General features: G+C 39.3%; 1 protein-coding gene across 4 annotated transcripts in view; it reads left to right on the top strand.

The window, feature by feature from the left end:
- Window positions 1-17349, top strand: part of LOC124154051 (protein PALS1) — a 236979-nt gene that overhangs the window by 115725 nt on the left and 103905 nt on the right. For 3 of the 4 annotated variants that reach the window (XM_046527547.1, XM_046527545.1, XM_046527549.1), the window contains one exon: window positions 6283-6419. In XM_046527547.1, the coding sequence (XP_046383503.1) occupies window positions 6283-6419 (137 nt within the window). Of the gene's footprint in view, window positions 1-6282; window positions 6420-15133; window positions 15324-17349 lie in introns of those variants that run through there. The other variant, XM_046527548.1, reaches the window with a different exon arrangement.

The raw sequence follows: 17349 nt of genomic DNA, 5'->3' as shown, positions 1-17349 counted from the left end.
CAGATAACAGAATTCATCCACCTCTATCAGTTTTTGCCTCCCTATTTTAATGTTGGTCTTGACTTCTTCTCTTCTGCTGCATACTAAGATCTTGGTTTTCTTCGTGCTTATTTTCAGTTGATATCTACTCATTACCCTACCCATATTAGCCAGAATATTTTTCAAATCCTTCTCTCTTTCTGCTATGTCATCGGCAAATCTTAGCATGCTAATTTTTTCTCCATGGATATTCACTCCCAGTTCCTTTTCTTTGATTTCATTAATGGCTTTCTCAATGTAAACGTTGAAAATTACGGGTGACAATGTACAGCCTTGTCGCACTCCTTTCTTAATTCTTGCTTCTTCACAGCTGGGCCCTGATTTTATCACGGCTACTTGGTTTTTGTATAAACTGTGGATGATTCTTCTGTCATTATAAAGAACCCCAATTTCCTTTAGGATTCCAAACATTGTGCTCCAATCCACGTTATCAAATGCTTTCTCTAAGTCCACAAACACAACGAATGTTGGCTTGTTCTTTTCCATTCTCTTTTCTATGAGCAGTCTTAGGGCCAATATTGCTTCCCTTGTGCCTTTGTTTTTTCTGAATCCAAATTGGTCCTCATCCAAGTACTCTTCTGCTTTTCGTTCTATTCTTCTATAGATGATCCTTGTCAGTATCTTTGACGCATGTGTAGTAAGGCTTATGGTCCTAAAATCTTCGCACTTCTCCGCTCTTTTCTTCTTAGGAATAGGGATTATAATGTTCCTCTCGAAATCCTTTGGTATCTCACCTGTCGTATACATTTCACTAATGACTATGTATAGCTGGTTCAACGTCTTCTCTCCTGAATTTTTAATTAGCTCTGCAGGAATGTCATCAATGCCAGACGCTTTATTTATCCTGAGGTCTCTTACAGCCGCATCAAATTCCGATCTTAAAATTGGGGCTCCCATGTCATCGGTATCCACTTCCCTCTCGTTTTCGATAGCATTCGTTCTGAGTTCCTTTGTACAAATCTTCCAGATATTCCTTCCATCTCTTCCCTTTTTCTTCGTTTTCAATCAATAGTTCTCCGTTTTTGTCCCTTAGGGTATTACATCTTACGCCCCTTTCCTTAAAGTGGTTCCTCACAATCCTATAAGCGGCCTCTACTTTTCCATGTTTAAGATTGTTTTGCACGTCTTCGCAAATGCTTTTCATCCACAATTCTCTAGCCTTCCGCGCTTTCCGTCATATTTCGTTCCTTATTCTCTTGTAACGATTCTGTCCTTCCTCTGTTTTCTCAGCCTTGTATTTTCTTCTTTCTTCAATGAGATCTAATACTTCCTGCGTGATCCATGGTTTTTTCATAACGACTCTTCTTTTACCAAGAACTTCCTCAGCTGCCGCCTGCAGACCACTACTAATAGTTTTCCAACTCTCTTCCATTGGTTTGTTGGTCGTATCCTCCCCTATTCTCTTTTCTACAGCTTCTTTAAAAGCCAGTTGATGCTGAACCTTCTTCAATTTTTCAACCTGCCACATGTTTTTCACGGCTTTCTTCAACTTTTTAAATTTAAGGTGGCATTTCATCATAACTAAATTATGGTCACTATCGATATCTGCCCCTGGATAACTTTTGCCGTCCTTCACCTGGTTCCTGAATCTTTGTTTCACTAGAATTTAGTCGATTTGGAATCTTCTACGGTCTCCTGGCATCTTCCACGAGTATCTTCTTCGCAGGGGATTTTTGAATAAAGTGTTGGCAACCACTAGCCTGTGCTCCGTGCAGAATTCAAGTAGCCTTTCTCCTCTTTCATTTCGGTTACCCAACCCATATTTCCCAGTTATTATTCCGTCTTGACCTTCTCCAACGACGGCGTTCCAGTCACCTAAAATAATAAGATTTTCTTCCCCTCTTACCTGCTTGATAACTTCCGCTATATCTTGGTAGACATCTTCTACTTCTTCGTCTTCATAATCTGACGTAGGCATGTAAACCTGTACCACTACAGTAGCTACGGGTTTAGTATCTATCTTCACCATTACTATCCTTTCATTAAACTGCAGGTAGCTTTTAACACGCATCCCGGCGCTCTTTCTAAGCATTATGCCTACTCCAGCATTACCATTTAGCGATCCCGTGTGTATCATTCTGTAGCTTCCACTCCAAAAGTCTCCTTCCTGGGGCCACTTCATTTCGCTGATGCCTAATACATCGAGGTTCATTCTTCGCATCTCCACCTTCAAGTTCTCTAGCTTACCGCAGGTACGAAGTGATCTGACGTTCCATGTTCCTATCCGTAACATTCTATCTCGTTTGACCGATGTACCCTCTCGAGTAGTCCACGCCCGGAGATCCGAATGGGGGACTAGTTTACCTCCGGAATATTTTACCCGAGAGAATTCCATCATGTCATTATATAAATTGAGTGGAGTAGCTGCGACTCCTCGGGATGATAATGTGGTGGTTTCCCCTTGCCTTCCACATCGCAGTACTACAGCCGTTAAAGTAAATGTTACCACGCCCGTAGTGGAATGTGTGTCGCTGTACCGACCAGAATGGTCTCCACCTTCGCACATGTGAAGAAGAGCTGCTGCCCTCTCCCCCGGGTGATGAGAGGCATAATTGTTGGCGGCCCCCAGTCGCCAAGTCACGGTATCTTCACAGGTTTTGGTATCTTTTAAATGGTCTACCTTACCCAAGGGTAGCCCCATACCCCCTCAGAATACCGCCGCTTTTTGTCCACGACTGCTTATTCGACGAGAGAACTCGCTTATCTCGCAGCTAACCTCTATATATAAAGGTCGACCCACCATCCGCAACCCGGTGGACGCACTCGGTGGCTTTAAGCTCAGCCGCGAGTTTACACGTCTAATTTTTATTAATATTCTTGAATTATCCTGCAATTTATTCCATATTTTTAAAAATAAAATGTATATTTAACTTTTAATTCACAGTTCATGCATGCAAAAACTAATATCTATGTTACAGCCGAAAGAAATGTTTAGATTTTCAAATGCAGCTTCCAGATATGGCGTGGAATACCCAATCTTTTAAAAAATTTATCGGTGAACATAATTATAATTTGACATTTTGAAACTTTGCGGACGATAACATTAGTTTATACGAGCCTTATTAATCTAGCGTGCTTCAGGGTTGGGTCTTGATAATTTATGCAGCCACCTTGATATGCGTCATTTCCATCACCAAAAACCTATCTCCATCTCAATGCTTTCACAAAATACGAGAATTTTAAATTTTTTCCTACTATACTTAATAACATGAAACGCCATCGCAATCTTTGGTGATGTAATATGCTTTAAATAAAACGAGACTTGTCGTGTGTTGAAACACCTTGTCTGAACTCATTTTCTTTTCACAAACAACCTGAAGCATTGCTTAATTCCGCGCACGTCGAAACTCTGGCCTTTTAAATAGTTGTAAGGGGATATAAAGATTCTGGAAGGAGAAAATTTTCGCTCACGCTCACACTCTCCGTGTTTCAACCAGAAGGTTGGTTGGAACAAGTGAGGGTAAAGCTCACTCCTGTCTAATCCACGAGGAAATCGTACATATTCAGAGGAGGGGGAGAAAATTCTTTCCCTGGGCTATCTCCTACTTCGAGGATCTTTGTGAGGGGAGTGGACGGAAAGATACACCCGCGATTTGAACCCAGGACCTATGTTCCAGAAGCCATGAGTTCTGCTCTCTAGGATACTATGCTTCCCGAATCCTAAATAATAATGCGCAGAAGAAATAAAAGCTGAGTACACCTCATGAATACGAAGCGTGATTATTAAAAAGAAAATTTTTAGCATCCCAATCTTTTCTGATATCATTGGTGAGCATTTCAAGCAGAGGTCATATGAAAACGATCAGAAACCGGTAGTAAAGGCCTGACAGAAAGGGCATATAGTAAACAGCAAATGAGAGAGAAAGAATAAAGAATTTACATTCAGTTCATATTCTCTCTTTGACGATTTTATTTGGAGTAGCACTTGGAAATAGCCCTATGACACGCCACTTTACAGTCTGCGCAAAAAGTGGTCGCATTGAATATTTAGCCGCAGCCGGGAGGTCATACATAAAGCTTTCATACACTGCTAGCTATTGCCGTGGACGACTTTGTTTTTCGTTTTGCAGCAGCTGTCCACGCGGTAGCGGTGACGTTAAAGAAACAAAACAGTTGGATTGCATCTGTTTCGCAACCGTCATAGTTTCACAACGAAAGAATGCCGTGAAACGCTTTGCAGCGGACAACAGCATTGAGGCATTCTAAACCACGAGCGGCGCTAGTACGTTACTGATCGTACTACACTCTTAAATAATGATTTTTTTCTTTTTTCACTCCAACTTACATGCTTCAGCAACTTTAGCGAAATCACAAAACATACTTGCGACAGTTGTTCGATTGCAAAAGTGGAAGCTATCAGCCGTCTGCTACACGTAATACTCTCTGTACGTAATATTATAAGTCAAGTAAGCGTATTACATAACATGCCATTACAAGCTTGTCTGCACTGTATGAGCACCCGAATTTCACAACGATTAGTGGATGGTGCCCGGAAAATTTCCTAAGTTTAAAAGCTACTCTTAATTTCCAGGTTGTGCGTGATATATGTAATTATATGTAAACATTTTTAAGACAGACTTGTTTTTTTTACCTATCTTAAAATATCTCTCCTGCTGATCGTTTTCAATTACTTTAAGATTTATTAAATGTACCGAAGTTATGTTCAAATGTTTCGACTGTGTGTCATTGATTTAAATCCTAATTATTGTTGGATTTCTTATTCAAAACTTGAAAACGCTGAACTGCTATTTGAGTGGCGCGTGACAAAAGCTAGTTTCCCTCAACTGTTCGTGTGCCCGCGTGTCCAAACTACTTCAATTAATTTTCATTGAAAGGAAATATTCCTGATTTATACCTCCATATCATTATCAAACTGACTGTTAGCTATATTAAAGTCTTTCCAACCATTTTCAGTCTTATTTTTCTGTAAAACACGACCGAATTGAGGCAATCTTTCATTGATGTTCTACTGATTTTCTTTCTTTACTTCGCTTAATAATAGAAGATGATTTGTATGGTACAGAAAATGGTTTAAAATTAAATAAATTGAGTAGAAAATATCATTTTTTCGTATGGTGAAGTCATGTGCAACTGGAATAATGACGTATATAAACCAATAATATCTTGATGACATGGCTAACAAGAGCCGTAAACGTGTTATTTCATCTATTGTTACGTTCATTTTGTCGACTTATGAATAGAATTCTAACATTAAATGGTGAATAAAGAAATGCAACAGTCATTAGTGATATATGATCTAGATTCTCTCTCTCTCACCCCTCTATCTCTCTTGCGTTTGGTCGTATGTGAAAAGTCAGTTCATTCCGCTGTCAAAGTCTCAGACAATTTATAAACTTCTTCATGACAAATCCAAAAACGAAAAACGGTTAAACACATGAACATGACATAGATTCCTTGCATAGCAAAAATTTAGCAAATGAAAATAAATCGTTGAAAATTTATCTACGTTAATAAACATGGCTGGACTTCAAGCATTTTAAAATAGTGGATTTATGATTTTTCCTAATTTTTAACAGAGTTAAGTTTGTCAAAGGTTTGTTGATATTTGTTAAAAAATTTGTGGCAAGTAAAGAAAAGCTCATGAAACCATTTTTTTTTTGCTGTTAAGTGTAAATTTGCTTCTGACGATTTTTCACGGAGGAAGCAATAAATTTTCGGAAACGTTGGGTGCACAACGATTTTAATTAATCTCGAGAGGAATTTAATCTAAGAGATTAATTAAAAGAGAGCTTTGAGCGAGTATCAACTATACGATTGCACATTCTCACTCATTTTGAGATTAACTGTTTCAGATAATTATAATCACATATTTTCGTCCAACCTTAATTATTTAATGCACTTAAAAATCCAGAGTATTAAATTATATGTCGGAAAGGCTGGGTACCCAAGAAAAAAAGTTTTCATGTTAACTGCAAAGTGCATCCAGCAAAAGTTTTGCGTTGCTATAGCTCAGTAATTAAGGAGTTTGCGACCCCATATTTGTGGAGAAAAAATGCTTAAAATCGTCTCCCCTACCACCTCCTGAAATATTGCAGATTCCCCCTGAAATATCCTGTGCAAGGGGGCTATGAGCTTTATTTACTATTGTGATTGATGTTTGAATTAGATATTGCTAATTATTTCCCAGGAGTTGCAAATGCTTTTTCTCTACCGTCCGACCTCCGACCCATGAAATAATGTCGCTTCTCTTTCTTCTCTTCTCGCCCTTTTCGACGGCTGCAGCTCTGGACTTGGCGGCCAACAGCAACGTGCAGGATGCTTTTGTCATCGCGGTGGAGCAGCAGGCGAGGGAGCGGCTCGAAAGACTGTCGGCCCTCAAGAGGATCAAGCCAGTCGACATGACGAAGCTTTCGCAGCAGGTGAGACCACCACCGCCCCTCACCCTCCATGCATGATGAATATACTACAAAAACCCCTTCCTGGTGAATTTTATTATTTACGATATTTTCTTTAAATTATCAGGGTATGTAGAGTAAATATTTGCTAATATTTGACCATATGTTTCGTATTAACCCATTATAACCCAATGTTGCTTCTAAGCAACATCAAAAATGTATATATTATAAGCTCTATCTAGGAAATAAGTAAACTACGCATTATTTTATGTTGTTAATTGTAATGACGAAATATTCAGCTGCCACGATAATTATGGATGATTGAAAATTTTTAAAGTTTTCACTACGAAAAATCTCGAAATTTGAATTCTCGCAAAAGTAGTTATGGGGTTAGAAAGGGTTAAAATTACACCTTCGTTCATTCATACGACGCCAAGAGCGCAAAAATACATTACTATTGATTCATAGAAAGGAAAAAAGGAAAAATGTATGCTTAAAATATACACATGAAAATAAGCATTAAAATTATATATCTGATGAAATTCTGAGAAAAAATTTTCATGCTTGAGATACAGGCGAATGTTGACGAAGGTAGTTGTTTGCGGGGGGTGCCTATAATCACTCTCCGCTGCACCTTGGTGGTATGCAATACTTCTCATAGATAATGCGTCCAGGTCTGATATTTGCACACGAGTGGCCGTAAGTAATCATCAATAACTTTCAAGCTTTGTTTTTAATCTGGTAAAATAAAAATTTTCATTGGAGAACCACCTTAAAGATCATTTTTTCAATTTTTCCAGAACTTACGGGGGCCGCCCCCGACCCTTCTTAATCCGACACTGCCCATGTATAGTCTAACATTTTCAGGATGATAGCATTAAGTTTTAAGCGAGTGATTCGTTAGGAGGGGTCCAAAACCAGGGGGTAAATTTTTTGAAGAACAGGGTATCAAGTACAGGGTTTTAAACAAATTTTAACACTTGTCATAGTCGAAAAAATTTCATTTGTCAGAGAAATCTTTAGTAAGTACGTGATTTTTTCAGTATTTTGTTTTCTTTTATGAAGGAAAGTAATTGTGTTTTTATACTTCGGAGGGGGTCCGAACCCCCCCGAAATACGGCCATTACTGGCGACTAACCGGTTGAAATTGGCCAGTTATGTTTCTTGAGGTTTACGTGCCGTGTTTTGATCCTGATACGATAAGATTAACAACCAATGACCCTCTTATATTTTTCCTATTGGAGTACGAATAAATGGGACATTAGGCAACAGGAACTTCCCAGAAATATATTCCAAATAATTTTACTCAAAAAAATCACGCCCTATCCTTTTTTTCATGGTCATTCGTAACCCATACATTGGTTTCTTAGCGGAGCTAATCTGTTTTTGGAATACTTAGAGAACGAGGTAATGCATGGAAATGTAAAGGACCCTGTAAAGAAAAATATATTCTGAGCTAATTCTCGTAAAATTTTGTGCCATTTTCTCATTTTTTCATAAAAATTATGAAATTGAAACTGTAGCCTCCTGATCGCAAATATAGGGACGAACTGAAATAATAATAATAATAATGCCTTGTTCTCCAATGAATAGGTTGTGATCGTGCAGTTTATGCGCTATTTCAACTTTCAAGCCATAGAAGGATGTATTAATTTAAAACATTGCGATCCTGAAAAACTCCTGGAGGAGGCCCATTTTTCTGCATCGTCCAAATATTCAAAATACAAAAGTGAAAGATATAATGTATTTTTCGTGAATGCAATCATCATGCATTTAGATTATGATTATAATTTTGGAGTCCGTAATTTAATAGGAAGTGGCTGCTTGATAGTAGGAAGTATCCTTCCTTATGATAAACCAGTTACGGCCGTATGCACACATCCACGATTGAAGTGAAAAAGTAATCTTTGATCATAAATACCTGCTAATTTTGATGGGCTAATTTAAAAATAACTTCTATTTACATTTTCATTTTTGTAATGGAGATCTTATATCAATTAACTTAAAGACAGGCACGAAGAAGAAAAAATAACAGAATTGAGGGGGTAATAAGCCAAGGGGTACAAGTGAGTTTTTTCTAAACAGAGTTAGGTACAGAAATTAAGAGAAGAATTATGAGTGACTTAGAAGCCAAGGGGTACAAGTGATTTCTTTTTTCTATGCACAGTTAGGTACAGAAATCAGCTATAGAAAACAAACGATATCAACTACATGTTTAGTAGTGCATTTGATTTTCCACTCGATGTCAGCACAGACCTGAGACTCACTCGTATACCTTGGCAACCAGTTTTTGTGTATTTCTTCTAACAATTAACTTTGCCTAACTCTGTTGAGAAAAAAAATCATTTGTACCCCTTGGCTTCTCACTATCTCACATACAAAAACTTGGCGGTCTAGGGATACGAGTGAGTCTCTGTTCTGTGTTGAAATCGAAAGAAAAATCAAATGCAGTGATAAATATCTTCTTGATATCGTTTGTTTTCTTTGCCTAATTTCGTTGCATAACTCTGTTTATTCAAAAAATCACTTTCGCCCATTAAATTCTCACCCCCTCAATTTTGATCATATCTAATAGTAATCTTTTAATTTGCCAACTTTTTTCTTTTTCCATAATAATTATTAATTTTGTGCCTCAATTTTGGCATCAGCTTTTGATTACTGCCTGGCAACCTTGAGTGTTACGGTTACTCGGGAGGTCAGTCCTCCCTTTTATAATTGTACGCTTTGGCGCGCAAATTTCCTCGACCGAGTTCCGCCTGCCACCGTTTGAGCGCGCTTTGCGGTGTCCGTTCGAGCAAGACAGCGCGCCAACTTTGCACGACCTCTACCGGGGTGGAAAATAAACAATTGTAATAAGTGAGCGGTTATAGGAGGGGAGTTGAAGGGTGCACAAATAGTCTCTTGCTAATTTCATTAGGATTTGCTATGAACTACCAGAGTTTTAATTCGCTCAAAAACTTTCATTGCGTTTTTTATCATGTGTTATTTTGAAGTAATTGGAATCTGATCTGCGCTTACCCGTAAGCATATTGAATTGCTTAATTTTTTTCAATTACTGAACTTACAAATATGTTATAATTTCCTTGTGCAAATGTCTGATATTAGATGCGATAGGAAAGTATTCGGAAAATAAATTTTTGGATGCAAAATATATTAGTTTAAAATTTTCCAAATAGGTACCTGCCTACCCATACTTGTTGCTGATATGGAATTGGATATGACTTGATTTTTTCTTAAAGGAAAATATCCTATTTAAAAATTTGTGAGTTGATTGTTTCTTAATTTTTTATCATTTTTCCATATTTGGAAAACGGAATTGAAGTTACAATTAACAAAGGAAAAAACACACGTATTATGCGCGTTAATTGTTAGTTTTATATTAATTTTATCTGAAAAATTGTTAAGTATAATCCTGTTAAATTTTTAATTTAATTCTTCAGATGAGATACCCTATTTGTTCATGGATTGAATGTGAAATAGAGAATCTTGAAATAGATTTGCGCTTGTTTCCTGCCAAGTTTTTCGCCATTTAATACCTGATCTTTTCAATCAGATACAAGAAATTCAACCGTATCTTTTATGATTATCTCACAGTCAGTGGCTTACTTATTCTCATTCCGTTGGGGCCACGGGCCTTATCCATTACATTCACCCCTGAAGGGACTAAAATTTGCCACTATCAACATTGATTTGGCCTCAAAGTGAACCCATTTTTCACGAAGATCACCCCTTGGTATATTCGTGATATATTATTATATTTAAATATGTACGAATAATAATGTATGTGTCGGAGTATTACTAAATAAAGCGGCGATGCCTTCCTCAATGATTCTTAAAACAGATTCAAACTTACGATACTTAAATTTTTCTTAAATTTCCTCATTCTTATGGGGGCCCGGACCCCTCCCCTCGTATTGACTTAGCCCTTGACGTAGCTCATTTTCATTTTACAGCGCGCTGCAGCGTTTTCGTTCTTATATCAATATCATTCTCGTTCGCATCCGAACGGTCGCTAAATTCCGATTGCCTTGGTCCGATGATTCATCTGTGATACACTAAGGACACACTTTCATCAACAGTGACCCACATAGACTCATATTGTACATACATACATGCTTTCCACGGGTTCTGCTAGCGTGACGAACGGAACATGCGTGAAAATTAACCTCCTTCGGTACCGTTCCCCTTGTTCACCTGCTAACTTCCACCGCGCATGACTGAGTCTCTCTAACCTCCATTTCAGCTGAACAAAGTTGCCATATAGTTGGCTCCTCCATCCTTATCCGGCCCAGAAGTCCATCGCTACTGCTACCTTTTTCAGACTTTTTGCCATTTAGATAGGTATCCCGTTGATCCATCACTGTGTCAAAGCAGGAGTGACTTCAGCAGCTGTGCCAGGCTGGTGGTGGTGGGTCCCAAATAATTCATGATTTCTGACAGAAATATTATTTCCGTGATGTGCCAAAATCGTCTAAATTCCATACCAGTCCAAATAGTACAATAAAGATCTTTCAAGGGACGTAAATGTAAATAGTATTTTCACACATACGCTGGAAGGAGAGGAAATGAAGGAGAGAGGTACGCGATGACGCGATTAAAAAATTGCGTTTCTCGTATTGTATTTATTTAAAATTTTGCTTCTTTGACGAGATTCATGGAGGTTAAGAACATAATAAAGTTTATGAGAATGTGGATATTCAATCCTTATAACCCTCATATTATTTTTAAATAAATACTTTTTCCAGGTATTGGAGCCGACATCAATACCATTTTCTTGTAACCAACGTGAGTTGACTTCCATTTTGATTGTAAACAGCTCACAAAGTTGCCTGGTGAAAGGCCTATGCTTTATTTTTTATCATGATATATTCATTCATGTCCATTGGACAGCACCATTTTACAGTACATACTGATCCAATCAAGAAATCATGTAGACGAATAAAGCAAAAAAACTAAATTTACTAAAAGTAGTTTTCAATGTGATTCATATAGTATAACGAAAATCTTATTCATTTTTGTCTGATCGACGTGTAAATTCGAGAATGTATAAGTATTTTTCGTAGGCTTATACAAGTACCGCAAGAAGAGTCTATATGTAAATGCAGTGATTAAATTGCAGTATTAAACGAAGAGAGCACAGAAAGCCTATTTTTTTGGGTCTTCCGTCGATAAAATACAGCTAGGATATTGTATTTTGAAATTATCATGTAATGGTATGTATTTTATTTTTCGGAACGGTGAGACGCGTGCTTGATGATGATGGCTTAATACCGGGGTTTTTGCTGCGTTCGCTAATGGAGCGTGGGAAAGAAGAATTTTCATGCCAATCAGATCAGCTAGTGTCTATCTCTCGTTCCTCTTGATTGATTTCATAGGTTATAGGGAAGGAAGGAAAGGACGCAATGAATTCAGCGGTATTCTGAAACTTACTCCTTCAACATTTTCGCTGTAATTATGTCATCATGGTTAAGAGGTCAGTTTTATTACCACCAACTGTGAACCACAATTGTCGGACCTACGGATTAGATTATTTGGCCGTTAAAATACAGCCAATCGCTCCCCCTTGCGGGGCCGCCCGCAATGCCTAACATTCCAGAACCACAATTCTAACTTTTATATCATAAGATGGCATCGTATTCTATATGCGTATTATCAATTTAAATAAAAATACCTTAAACATTGCATGTGACTTAATTATTTGTCATTACTTCAAAAGTAAAGGTAACTCAAGATATCTTTTGCGCCCCCCCCCCCCCCCCTTTGAGCTTTTTCCGTATCCGCTACTGCCCATGAACCTTAACCATATTCTTATATCGCGTGTCATTGATTTTCAATGTGTTTCAGAAAATAACTCTGTTTTAGATGTTTTTTCGGGTGTGCCTCGCGTACTTATTGGGTGTGTTGCCTGACGTTTCGTGGCCGTTGCTAGTCTCTTTTTCTGATAAATAAGGATAGTTTTTCGTGAAGGGTATTTATAAGGGTTCGTGGACGGAAGGATGTTAAATGACTTGTCATTTTTTTTGCATAACTTCAGAGCAGGATCTAACATTTTATGTGATTTTTAAGCCACAGTCCCTATTGAAGTTCTATTCGCATTTCCTAATTTCCAACGCCTCGCGGAGTAGCCGGTAATGTAAGTTTTTCTCCTTAGCGATTACTTTGGCATTTTTGAAGTGAATCGCGTGTTATATTATATTTATAAATATTAAAAGTAAAATTCTCTTTTAAGTTACTCATCCCAGTCTGCCTCAACCGAAGGGACTCATGAGCCACCGCTTCCCGATTTGTATGCCCTGAAGATCTTCATTCGTTTGTAGGATTATGGCTTATCTCCTGACTCATGATATCGTCCTTTGTTTTCCTCCATTGCATGCGCTGATAATATACGCGGAGAATTCAACGTGCGGACTAGCTGAAATGCTATGGCCTCAATTACCAGATAGATTTTTGTTTTGAGTTCTTTTCTTTTCGTCTATATTTGCCAAATGGCACGAGCGGAGGCATTTATCTAGCCATAAGTGTATTGATTTCGGATCAGGATTCATAAATACCTAATATGCGTCCTATGTAAACATTCCCATTTTGAGAGGGGATAGTCCAATTCCCTTAAATTCACCCATGAGAGAGGACTACCATGAGCAACTCTGAACATTAGTTTGGACCCAATGCAGTGCATTCAACTCATTGTCAGTGACATGAGGTGATCGCACTTGTCAGGACACTTGGTCAAATTCAGTTTGGAAAATTTGATCGTTGCCTCTCCCTATCTCCCACGTGTACTCGGCCTATAATTGCTCAGCAGTAACTTGAGGTGATGAATCGATTGTAGTAGGAGGACCAAGATCAATGTATGGTGAGGTTAATTTCTTTTAAATGAGGACACCACGTGAAGTTTTTTTCATATATTTTCAAATATTTTAGGATGAAGTTAGAAGTCCCGTGATAGCTTTGCGAGAAAATACTGGTGAAATGTTCGACGGAAACCCTAAGAATAATTATTGACTACACATTGACTTCTGGTTATGTGGATGCGGCGAAGATTGGAATGGCATAATCCGAGATCACAGGATGGGCCTAAATGTCTGAAGACGACATTGGCATTTGTTTTTCGTGGTGTTTATGTTGAAATTTTACTTCCATTAAATTTGTCACGTAATAGGGAGGAGTATTATCACGATTTTAATAAAATCTATTTATGCGAATTTCATATGCTAATTTTTACGTTTCATGTAACAGTTGAATTTGGGGGGTGGTCAATATTGGCCTCAGGTTTTGGCTCATGCGAAGCAGAACTTGAGCGCTCTTATTTAGAATTACTCAGAGACATAAATCAAATAATTTTTTAATTCGGATAACCCGAAATCAAAATCTCAGTAATGGATGCCGGCAACTACGGCACTCGTCACGTTGGAACATTCAGGCGTGTATGGTACTTCACTCCAATGGGGGCTAGAATCTCCATGAAAAGATTCGTTTGCCGGGGAACGAATTATAACTATGAGTAAATGAGGTCGTAAAGAAGTAAAACGTGAAATTAATGTAAAAGTAGGAAAAGGGAACATATAGAGTTGGAGTAGTCACCGTGGAAATGATAATCAGTTATTGGAGCAGAATTATGGGACGTTAGTGAATTTAATTAGAGTAAAGGTAATTTCTTGACTATGAGAGGTTGCTGCAATATGAATTACCTAAATGAGATACTTAGATAAAGCGTAGAAATAAATAGGTTAAAAAACTCTATTTTTTATATTTTAATGGAATGATAAGGAAGGAAGGGAACAGAAAGAGGTTTACATATTTTCTTTATGTCGACCTTCAGTGTGTGGCTCGCTTGGCTTACGGCGGAGGGTTTTCTCTCGGTGATGTTATTTTTCAAATTACTAACTAATGCTATTTGTCATGCTTACAAGCATTATAAGGTAAATGTAGTAAATAAATGGATCATTATGCAGTCATCGCCGCGCTATGGACATTTTTGAAAATGGAAAGACGCGCCCAAAGTTGATTCAAAAATCAAAGGTTAACGGGACGGACTAGTGCCTCGTCCATGTAGTCCTACCACTGCGCCTTTCGATGTCACGACTTTATCCCTTGTCCCTTGGAAGGTGAATAAAGAAGAGTCTGGCGAGAGGCCTCGAGGGCAAAGAAAGCAGCGTGCCAGAAAGAGGGGTTTGTGGGTGGGTATAGCCACGCCTACTAGGCTCGAAAATTGCACTGTTATCTGGGATGGCGAAACCAGGGAAAACGTGGACAACTGCGGCCTATTCCTCGGACACTGGGGGTGGCCAGGGTGGTATCGAGGGATCGCATTAACGACAAGGGTGAACGAAGACTATGGAAGTCAAGCTTAGTAAGATGGTGCCTCAAGTACTGACGCGAATATTACGAGAGAGGATTCTCAAGTTCGCCGCTAGGTGTGTTGTCACCCACAGCGAATTTTAATGGATTTTCAAAAGTCTCCATTCGCGTCGCTAACGGCAGAGTGATCCGATTTTACTGTTAAATAAGCCATAAATACGGCTGTTGACATTAATCTATCTTCCGAATGGTCAAATTTATCGAATTCAAAACTTTTTATTGCATTCCTCGCGAGTGAACGTGCTCTATTGCAAATATCAAAATGCAGCAACAAAAATCAAGACTTTGCGGGACAGACTGGGGCGTAGTCCAATCGAGGGTGGCGCTCATATCGCTTCCATTTACTTCCATTGTGCGGGGCTCTAGTCGCTCGGTGTCGAGGGCCAGGGATCGTCACTCCGTCTGCGATCCCTTTAGTGAGGTGTGTGTTCCGCGATGAGCGGCGGCAGGGGTGTAATGGTGTCGGTGAGGCACGTGGGAGCCTCCGCTTCGTTCCTGCTACCCATCTGCTGCGCCAGCTTCCTCCGCATCAACACCACTGCATCCGGAAAATGCCGCGTGTCCGTGCAGGTACACACGCGTACGCCCCCCATGAGTTCTATCCCTTCCCCCCCCCCACCCCACGATTACTGAGAACTCCGTCCTGGAAAAATTTGTGGCGTAGCCCTGAAGAAGCTAGGATTCATCAAGTGCACTGTGACAAGATCCTCGGTAGAAAAAGGGAAAAAGAGATGTATTCGTTATGAGTTATTTGTGAGTGGCAAGCTACCTTTCCGCAACCTTTCTGCGCCAATATGGACCCGTCCTCCGAAGAGAGTGATGAGGTGTGAACCCATAATGTTGTCATCGAAGAGTGTAGTGTGTGATTATAAATTACAATGCGTTCATAATTTTTCGTATTTGACGTCAACCCTTGCTTTGAATACTAAATAAGAACCATAGAGCTGGGAATCCGTCTCATTTCAGGACACACATTTCGGCTTCAGGTATACAAAATTGAACTGTGAGGGAACTATGATTGAACTATGTCTAAATGCTGAGGATAGCTTATTACAAAGTCCTAAATCATCAGTGGGACTTTTGCTTGGAGCCATTCATTCCACTGATGTTACGTTATCACATTTGAGATCAGTACAGTTTTGCAGTTTTTATTTGTGTCCATTTCTGTTTTACGATGCTACAAATGTAAACGATTCGTAAATGTCAAAACACCGTAAATCTTCGCTCCTTATCTGCCCAAAATGACGTAAAATTACCATTTTCATGTCTCGTCTGTTTATCGAGTATCTGAGGATGTGTTTTTGGTTTTCAACTCAGTTGCAGACTGTAAATGACTTGGCTTAAGTAGTTTAATGTTTCTTTCGCCTGACATATGTGGTGAGCTACCGCTCGCAGTCTTGGGTCAGTCAATTTGTCTTTTTTATGCTTCGCAGGGTTTCCACCTTAAGGGTACTCGATATGTAGGGCTTATACCTAAAAGCATGCTGCAGTTTTTCGTCCCTGAAATTCGATGATTGCGTTAGTGGGCGCTTACGCTTGTGAGGAGTAAAGGGACGGGGGTGACTGTGGTTGTCCTTCCTCATAAAACTGCGTCAGAAGGATTTTAAGGGTTATGTTAAGCTGTCTAAATGCTTTACTCTGTTTTGAACCCAAGACCGTAAACAATGAATCCAGCGCTCTACCCACCTCTCTGGCGTTCGGGAGTCTTTGATCTTCTCTTCAACACCTACAATGTTATCCGCCATTACTTCTATTGAATTCGACATCTCCCTTTAGTCTGTAGTGTTTGCTTTTATAGTCTTAACGTATTCATGCACATTAAATCAAATTACCTTTCATTTAAATTATAATTTTAACTTAACAATTTATGTGTGTTGAAACAGTGATTAATGGAATCAATGGAGCAACAGGTCGGAACATATTTCTAAAAACTGCTGCAGGTCAGAGCAGATTTCTATGAACTACTGCATGGCTTAGATTGCGTCCAGTCCCTGTCGTGGGAGCAGCGTGGGTCCGTTTTCTGCATCGAAAATAGACGAAGGTAACGTTAGACATCACCTTCTTGATGGAAAAGGGAAAATGACACTTTCGCTGAGGGAGGGCTCCAAGCTTAAATTAGTCGTGGCCCAACATATCTGCTTATCCTGCGGTAGGTCGTAAATTCCCGTCTCAGTTATCATGACAGCGAGTTAGCGTTTTTTTGCGGAGGAATATCGTTCGTTTTTCGGGGAAAGACCCACTCGTCTCACGCTCACCACGCCCCCTCGCTCCTCTTGGGAATGTTTGGAGTCTCCACCTAGCCTGTTTCTAATGTCTAAGGACGACCGCCGACGCTTCCAAGACGCCCGTTGTCGGTTGAAGTGGACGATATCCAGTGACACACTTGACCCGCCCCTCGCGCCACCTAACCAGCTCAAGTGAGGTCTCGGGTCTTGTTCGAAAGCCTTCGAACCAACTTGCTCGAAATTTTTGAATGTTTTCCTTTGAGCGAAGAGTAACGTAACGGAGATTGCGGTTCCTAGATATTCTAGTTTTAGTGATAAGAATTGGAGAACATTAGTCACAAAGAATCAGGCGACTTCATCCTCCCCTCACG

This window comes from Ischnura elegans, chromosome 2 (genome assembly GCF_921293095.1).
Source record: "Ischnura elegans chromosome 2, ioIscEleg1.1, whole genome shotgun sequence".
In the NCBI taxonomy this organism is placed as follows: domain Eukaryota; kingdom Metazoa; phylum Arthropoda; class Insecta; order Odonata; family Coenagrionidae; genus Ischnura; species Ischnura elegans.
Note: the sequence above shows the minus strand (reverse complement) of the source record. Positions and strands in the feature narration are given on the sequence as shown.